The following is an 8,893-nucleotide window of genomic DNA, read 5'->3' as shown; positions in this document are numbered from 1 at the left end:
GCGAGGCATGGTGAGACGCAGCGGCGAGGCATGGTGAGACGCAGCGGTTCACTTCTGGTCTCCCATCCTGAGCGTCACAAGACGGTAGAGGCTAGTTCCCATCGATGCAGAGAACGGTCAACTGAGCATGCGCAAGTACTCGTTGCCTCCGTTGTTTGGGTAGGTTAAGGTTAGGGCGGGGTTAGGGTTAAAGTTAGCTAATCAGACGCAGAGTAGGGGCGGGTCTTCCCAGAATCCTAGCGCCTGGATGCTACGCGGGGCGTGTGGAGGTGCGGTAGAGGCATTTCGCGCATGCTCAGTTGACCGTTCTCGACTCCATTTCCCTTTCTCTGCATCGATGGGAACTAGCCTCTACCGTCACCAGACAGCAAGATGTCAGCATGGTCACATGGCAAACCAGGAAGTAGGTTTTCACATCCGCTGACTGTTCGACCAGCCACGTGTCAATGGTGGAAACTTTTCCGCACAGTTTTCAGTGGCGTTTCCGAGACTTACAGAAGACTGCTCAGGATTATGGCTGCAAATGGAGCATTATTCCTTCTACACATATAGGCAGATGATGTTAAAAATGGTTTCTCCTGGGTGTTCGGGTGGCGTAGCGGTCTATTCCGTTGCCTACTGGGATGTTGGAGCCTATCCTAGCAGTCATTGGGCGGCAGGTGGGGAGACACCCTGGATAGGTCGCCAGGCCATCACAGGGCCCACACACACCTAGGGACAAGTTAGTATGGCCGAGTCACCTGACCTACATGTCTTTGGACTGTGGAAGGACACCGGAGGCCCCGCAGGAAACCCACACAGACCCGGGGAGAACATGCAAACCCCACAGAGAGAACGACCCGGGACGACCCCCAAGGCTGGACTCCCCTGGGGCTCGAACCCAGGACCTTCTCGCTGTGAGGCGACCGCGTTAACCACTGCCACCACCATGCCACCCTGAACGGGTACAATTGGGGAGAAGGGGGGGAATGTGTTTCTCCTTACGACATTCCCCGGCCCTGCTGACTGTCAGGAGATGCAGTGCGGCGCATACAGTGCAGGATACGGTCCCATCACCTGGTTAATGTCCCAGCAGTGGGCCACAGCTGGGATCATCAGACCATCTGGAGAAGTGTTTGGTCACTGTCAGCCCCCACAATGAGCTCACGGTTTGGTGCAGCCCCTGCATCAGAGACGAAACAACAGACACTGTTGACACGCCGCTCTGTTTTCCTCTGCACTGTGACTACAGCACATTTGGACTACTCTTACTGGAAACGAGTACAACTTTATCCCCTCATGAAAAGGAACGTGACGTGACGTCTGCCAAAATATGAAATATTTTCCTTGTTTAGAAACTGCTGAATATCACGTGCACGGCCTCTGCGTGTGTCAGCGGTTTGTGCGAACTACGGCAAAACACTCATTCATTCATGTTAAACTGCCAAGTGCACGGTGGCTGTTTATACATCACGACTTATTTTGGGCTGCAGAAGGAGAGAAAAGGTCATTGTGGCCTTTCAGAGGGCCCGAGGATAGAAAGCGTAACCCACAACTGGGAAAACACAGGTTTGAATGATAACGCTGATGAATGCTGACCGGAAATGGGATGGGGTGGGTGTGTGTGTGTGGGGGGGGAGGGAGATGGTGTCTGAATCTAAAAACTCAACGCCACTGCTGAAGTGGCAGCGCTGTACACTGCAGACGAGCCTGAACTCTGACCCGCTTTAGGATGTGTGTGTGTGTGTGTGTGTGTGTGTGTGTGTGTGTGTTAGACAGAGGAAAAATGGGGGGGGGGGGGACCAAGTGAAATTCCTGTTACAACAACAACTTAGTTTTGTCCAAGGATGCTTTACACTAGACAAGAAAAACAAAGACCAGAAGACTGCGGACCGTAGGCCTTGGTAAGAAGGTAGGTCTTCAGTAGTCTTTTAAAATCTGACCAAAGAAGCAGCGCTGCGGATCTCTATACAGCTCCAGAGGGTGGGGGGCTGCCGCACTAAGGGCTCTCTCCCCAGAAGTCCGCAGGCTGGTGTGGGGGATGGGAAGCAGGCCCGTGCCTGTGGACCGCAGATTCCGGGACGGAATATCGGGGTTGAGGAGGTCTGGTAGGTACTGGGGGGGGGGGGCATTGTAACCCTACAGAATGGACGGTTAAAGCTTTAGTTGTCTACAGGAATCCTCAGGCCGAACAGTTCCGCTACTTCCATCTCTAGCCCACGTCACTCGCGGCCTGTGTCACACTCTAATTGCTCCTCGGAACCACAAACTAATGTAACCGGTTATTTTCTTGCCCGGTGCGGGATTCGATACGGGGTGTACTGCGCCACAAGGCGACATCACTAACCGCTCGGCTAAAGGGTCAGACCCGTTAGCTAGGGGGCTAACGTGTCTTATTAGTAGTTTACAGTCGTCACCCTCCCCGGAAGGGTGACCCTCGCGCTTTGTTCTTCCCGCGCTCCGAAGAGACTTCTGAGGATCTGCACACTTCCGGATCCCACCGCTGCCACCAATGTAACCGGTTATTTTCTTGCCCGGTGCGGGATTCGAGACGAGGTATACTGCACCACAAGGCGACGTCACTAACCGCTCGGCTAAAGGGTCAGACCCGTTAGCTAGGGGGCTAACGTGTCTTATTAGTAGTTTACACTAGGAAGAACAATCCTACGTGTTACAGGCATGGAGGGGTTTATAGGCGAGGAGGTGGATTTCCTAAGAAGTGCGGGATTTGACCGGGAGCCGGTGAAGGCGGACTAGGGTGGGTGCGATGTGTTGCCCGGGGCTCGGTGCGGGTGAGCACCCTATAGCGGCTCAATGCTGCACATACCGGAGCCGGTCTGGGGCTCCGCTGGGTACCCCAGCCAGGACTCCGTTGCAATGGACCCTTTCACAGTCGTAAACGGCGATCATGTGGTTTTGCTGCCAAAACGCGCGCACACCATTGCGTGACGTGGGCCATAAAGGCGTCTAACGTTCAGTTTAAGCGACACAATTTTAAGTTGAACAAAAACAGAAATGAACTTACCCGATGTAAAATGGCCGCCGCGTAGGCGCGCGTTTTTCCACGTCGTCTCCGGTCCAGTCCAGCCGTTTTACGGACCCGTTTAAGTGACCACGTGGTTTCGTATGCGCGTTTTGGCAGCGGGAAACGGTACTTGCTGTGCGTGACGTCATGAAGGCGCGGACGAGGGCCTCCGCCACGGAGTCTGCGCGTAACGGCCGGAGTCTGGAGACGCTTTTGGGTAGAGGCTAGTTCCCGTCGATGCAGAGAACGGAAATGGGAGTAGAGAACGGTCAACTGAGCATGCGCGAAATGCCTCTACCAGAGGCCTATTCGTATCCTAGCATCCAGGCGCTAGGATTCTAGGAAGACCCGCCCCTACTCTGCGTCTGATTAGCTAACTTTAACCCTAACCTACCAAAACAACGGAGGCAACGAGTGCTTGCGCATGCTCAGTTGACCGTTCTCTGCATCGACGGGAACTAGCCTCTACCGATGGTTTCGGGGCGAAAGAAAGCGGGTTTGGTGACGGATTTGGCGCGTGGCTGGAATGGGAGGGTGGAGTCCAGCGTGACGTCAGCGTTGCGGACTTGTGTAGTATTTGTGTAAACTACTAATAAGACACGTTAGCCGCTAGCTAACGGGTCTGACCCTTTAGCCGAGCAGTTCGCGATGTCGCCTTGCGGCGCAGTACATCCAGGATCGAATCCCGCACCGGGCAAGAAATTAACCGGTTACATTTGTTTCACGGTGTGAAACGTGACAAATAAAGTCCTTCTCTCTCGTCCTCCGTCTCTCTTAAAGAGCCACGCCAATGAAAACGCGTCTTGTCTGGGAAGCAGAACATCACTTTATTTGGTGTCACCAACACACGTTATAAGACATTTTAGTTCTTTTTTCCCCCTGGTTGATTAGGCGCTATCTAACCAGCAGCTGCCAAACCAGCAAAACATTGCACATCGCTTGCAAAAGGAAAAAAACTCTTGCAAAACTCTTCAAACAAACAAACAAAGGTTTTTGCGTCAATACAGCACACACACACACCGTCACACATTTGGTTTTTGCGTCAATACAGCACACACACACACACCGTCACACGGTCACACAAACCCTCATTTACATAAGCACATGGAGCACACATGGAGCACTGATGGTGTAAACGAAAAACACGTGTGGCTTTTGCTTTTTCTGTGTGCAGGGCGTAGCAGTTTGCAATACAGTTTTGTCATACATGTACCAAACACTGTCTCAGTCTGTCTGTCTGTCGCTCCATATGTCTGTCTCTCAGTCTGTCTGTCTCTCCATCTGTCTTTCTCTGTCTGTCTGTCTCTCCATCAGTCTGTCAGTCTGTCTGTCTCTCCAACTCTCTTCATCAGTCTGTCTGTCTCTCAGTCTCTGTCTCCATCTGTCTGTCGCTCCATCTGTCTGTCTCTTGATCTGTCTCTGTCTGTCTCTCCATCTGTCTTTCTCTCCAACTCTCTTCATCTGTCTGTCTCTCAGTCTCTGTCTCCATCTGTCTGTCTGTCTCTGCCTCCATCTGTCTGTCTCTCAGTCTGTCTGTCTCAACTCAGTTCAGTTTAAAAAAGATTTGAAATAGAGAAGCAGAATGGGACTGAGTAAGTAAAATAAGTAAATAAATAAATAAATCAGTGAAACAATGTTTGGGTGGTGAAAGTCTATCAGTGATATCAAACAGATCAATAAAGATAAATCAATAAAACAAGTCAATAGCAATACATCAGATGAGGATGTTTGTCTCTATCTCAGATGGACTTCATTTCCATCAGTGTTGCTGAAGCCAATAAAATAATTCTGCTCACACTTCCAAACAACTAACGAATAAATAGGTGTGTGTGTGTGTGTGTGTGTGTGTGTGTGTGTGTGTGTGTGTAGGTTGTATAAAGAGGTTATTAGCTTGTGTCTGGAGACATACAGCATCATAGCAGCTCTTTGTTAACCCCACACTTCACACACAAGAACTAAGTCACTTTATTTCTGAGGGAACACACACACACACACACACACACACACACACAGGTATGCAAATGTGTAAAGTATGGCTGTGTATTCCGAACATAACACACTGTCAATACAATTTATTTTTTCTCATAAATTTCTCACATTTTTCTCCAAAGAAATACTCCTCGAACAACAAAAGCGCAGAAGAAGAAAACAAAAACATTTGTGTTAGAAGAAAAAAAAAATTAAGCTAAATCTCATCTAATTGCAAACCGGGTGTACAAATCAGTGGGTTGTGTTTAAAGTTTTGCAAAAAGTGTGTTATAAAACGTTTCACAGGTAGTGCTTCAAGAATCACTGCTGAAGCGGTCAGGAAAAAAAAAAACCCCAAAAAAAACTGTATTTCTATAGAGCAATCCAGCTGCCCTCCACTTAAATACACACAATCTCACAATACTTACAATTAAATATGTCGTGTATGTAATACTCGACAACATGGCGCCCAGAAATGTGTAACTATTACACCTCCTGCCATGCAACAAGGCAACGCCTTGCTGAAAACCGTAACCATAAAGTAAGCTGCCACGCTGTTGAAAAGTCGGCATTCAATGTCAAAAATTTGCTGTGACAGCAAAAAAAGAAGAAGAAAAAAAAAACATTCCTCTGCCGTGGCATGAATAAAAATAAAAAATAAAAAGTGTTGGTGCAACTACAGTCAAATGCACACCCACACACACACTGCAGTATAAATGAGTAGTTTTCAGAATAGTGCGTCATGCAGCGCTGGCATCAAGTAGCACCGCTCAATGTTGTCCCGAACACAATGAGGGTAAGTACCCCGCCCCGGATTACGCCACAGAAAGTGACACGTTTACAGTAAAACACAGGAAAGAGAGGGCAGATCGTGAGTCGCCGAAGACCACGTGACCTGGATCCTCTGGCGGCGACGCCTCGTGTGCTGCAGGCGGCGTCCTGTCACATTCAGCTTCAGGATCCCAACGCCGCTGGCGGGCCTCGAGGGGAGACGCGGAAGGCCGCACGGGAGTCCGCGACGGCTTCAAGTTTTGCTTCCGCCCCCGCCAATTTACCGGCGGTGTTTATGCCAGGGATTAGCATACGGGCCCGTCGTCCACAGCCGTAGCCTGGCTCAGCGGCATCGCGTGTACAGTCACACCGTCACCGGTAAACGGGCCAGTTCAGAGCGCCAGTGTGGGCTGACCAGGCGCTACCGTGTTCGCCCTCTTCTTGGCGGCTGCGCACAGCTCTTTGTAGAGGTCGGAGTTAATGAACCTGGGGTAGGAGTCGTTCTCCATCAGGGTGTAAACCTTCTTCTGAGCTGCCAGGAAACTGCTGACGTCGGGCTCGCCGAGGCTCTGGACGATGGTGTTCTTGGTGTGAAAATCGAGGTTGATCTGTGACCGAAGAGAAACATGCCAAATTGAGACTTCGCCCTAATAATTGGACATGATCTTTGTTTGCAAACATGATTTTTTTGGGGGGGGGGTTCCCCCCTTTTTCTCCCCAATTGCACTTGGCCAATTACCCCACTCTTCCGAGCCGTGCCGGTCTCTGTTCCACCCCCTCTGCCGATCCGGGGAGGGCTGCACACTACCACACGCCTCCTCCCATACATGTGGAGTCACCAGCCGCTTCTTTCCACCTGACAGCGAGGAGTTTCACCAGGGGGACGTAGCGCGTGGGAGGATCACGCTATTCCCCCCCAGTCCCCCCCCCCCCAAATTGATCAGAGGAGGCGCTTCCCACCCGCAGAAACGGCCAATTGTGTCTGTAGGGACGCCCGACCAAGCCGGAGGCGACACGGGGATTTGAACCGGCGATCCCCCTACGCCACCCGGACACCCTCAAACGTGAATTATTTGAGGTAATGCCCCCCATCACTTATTTTGACCTGTGCAGTGACACACCGGCGATGCTTTTTAGTTCACACGTGCGTGTCTGTACTGACCTCTTTTGGAGCGGCGCTTTTGATGAAGTCCTCATAAATGCTGCTGGCCTTCGCCGAAAGCTCCTTCTTGGACGCGCTGCCCCTGAAGTCCTCGCAGGCGCTCCAAAACTCGATGTTCTCCTCGCAGAACTCGGATTTCAGGAAGACGGCAAAGGCGGCCTTCCCGTCTGCAGGCGGGACATTTGGAGAAGAGGAAGCACAAGCGGTCATCGGTCAGACAAGGCGACGCGAGGCCAAACCCATTGGTTTTACTGTGTGTCATACGCCGACGCCACGCACGGCCCGGTTACCGTGCGGCGTCCGAGGCTGTTTCATGTAATCACGCCCCCGCGGCGCAGCGAGTGATGCTTACATTTGTGACCGAGTAGTTTGTCAAGCGACTGCGCCCATTGGCTCACGTCATCGGCGGTTGGCCTGCGAGCAGAGATGGAAAAAAAAAAAAAAAAAACACAACCCCAAATCAATCACAGTAGAAATACCGGCGCGGTCTGCTGCTCTGATAAATGAGTGAAACATAGCAACCCATGCTGTTTGTTTTAAAAAGATAGCAACCAGTGTGCGCTTTCCTTTGGAAGAAAAGCAAGTGACAGATTCTGCTTCACATTCATCTTGAACTTTCCCACACAAGATATGCAGCAAAAGCCCCAAAACCAACGTTTATGGATGACAGAGCTGATCCCTTCAAATAGCTAATATTTATCCATTCCTACTCTGCTGTGTGCGTGCTACCATGCAAGGAGTCTTTCGATGGTGAATATCATTTTGAAATGAAATTATGCTGTGTGTGTGTGTGTGTGTGCACGTGTGGTATAAAACAGTCATAATATTCCATTAACCAGGCCATCTCCACTTACCTATAGGATCTGTTCTTCTTCACTTTGGGTTTTGCCTGGGAAAAGCCCATCTTCAAAAAGAGCCTCAGTCTCATTCTCAAGTTTCCCCTCCTGGAAAAAAAAAAAAAATTATTTGCAAGAGTTTTTTATAAAAACATGACTTCTGAAATAGTTTTTTTTTTTCTCATAGACCATCACAACCAGCAACTTGAGGGATCAAATGCTGCAGAGTCGGGCTCACCTTATTCCTGGTTTCCCCGCGGACAGGCCGGGAGCTTTCACACAGTCTGTCGATGCCATATTCGTGGAGGACATTAAAAGCAGCTTCTCTGACATGCTTTAACCTCAGACTCGGCACTAGTCTCCTTCTCCCTCTTGACCCGTCAGACAGCTTTATAGTTTCCTACTGACTGTGATCCAGCCGGGGGGCGGGCCCAGACCGGAGCTCTTTAACGTGATTGGCCCTGCTTGTGTAAACAACCATTCACCCATTATGACTCCAGAGTCCAAGGCACCGATAGGCTGTTATTACGTAAACATTTCCTCCCCGAGTATCCTGTGTGCTTCCATTTTTACATCTAAGGTCAGGAGACAATGACGTAGGAGGACGCTGGATTTTCTCCTCCGAAAATAAGGTTGTGTTTTTTTTTTTGTTCTGTTCAGCGTGGTTGTCTGGCAAAATAACGGGGAGGGGGGGGAGGGGGGGCGGTGAATGCACTTTTATGTTCGGACACATAGCACATGCTGTTCCCTCGGCCCCGTCGTACTCACAGCACCCTCTGGAAAGTACTTATGAAGCAATTCAATCTGGAAGATTTTAGATTACGATCGATATTGGGCAAAACCGGTACGCATGTCTTTGAGAAACAGGAAATTTACCCAACACTGTGCACCTACCATGAAAGTGTCCTTATTAGGCAATGACCACTGAACATGCAAAGGCCAGCAGGTAAGCTATACGCTACCGTATAATCATAATTAAGACCCCCCCCCCAGAAAACAATCCCACCTTGGTCATTATGTAACTCACTGTTTTAAGCAACATCTGTATTACGACGTGTACAGGAAGCTGCGGTACGCCTGCAATAGTGTGGTATAGATCGCTACTATTTGATGAGTGACGCACACGGGGTGTGTCTAAGGAGTGTTTATTTT

The 8,893-nt window shown here is 50.1% G+C and overlaps 1 protein-coding gene across 1 annotated transcript; it reads right to left on the bottom strand.

The window, feature by feature from the left end:
* Positions 1–3,807: 3,807 nt before the first annotated feature.
* Positions 3,808–8,127, bottom strand: LOC130109144 (regulator of G-protein signaling 21-like). The gene is made up of 5 exons (XM_056275899.1): positions 7,980–8,127; positions 7,760–7,849; positions 7,258–7,319; positions 6,906–7,072; positions 3,808–6,351 (listed from the first exon to the last, which is right to left on the bottom strand). The coding sequence occupies exons 1-5, from the start codon at positions 8,072–8,074 to the stop codon at positions 6,136–6,138; spliced, it is 630 nt and encodes a 209-aa protein (XP_056131874.1). The 5' UTR covers positions 8,075–8,127; the 3' UTR covers positions 3,808–6,135.
* Between the last annotated feature and the right edge of the window lie 766 nt (positions 8,128–8,893).

The sequence above is a fragment of the Lampris incognitus genome, chromosome 3 (genome assembly GCF_029633865.1).
Source record: "Lampris incognitus isolate fLamInc1 chromosome 3, fLamInc1.hap2, whole genome shotgun sequence".
NCBI classification, from domain to species: Eukaryota; Metazoa; Chordata; class Actinopteri; order Lampriformes; family Lampridae; genus Lampris; species Lampris incognitus.
The sequence above is the reverse complement of the archived record's forward strand: the minus strand, read 5'-3'. Positions and strand labels throughout refer to the sequence as shown.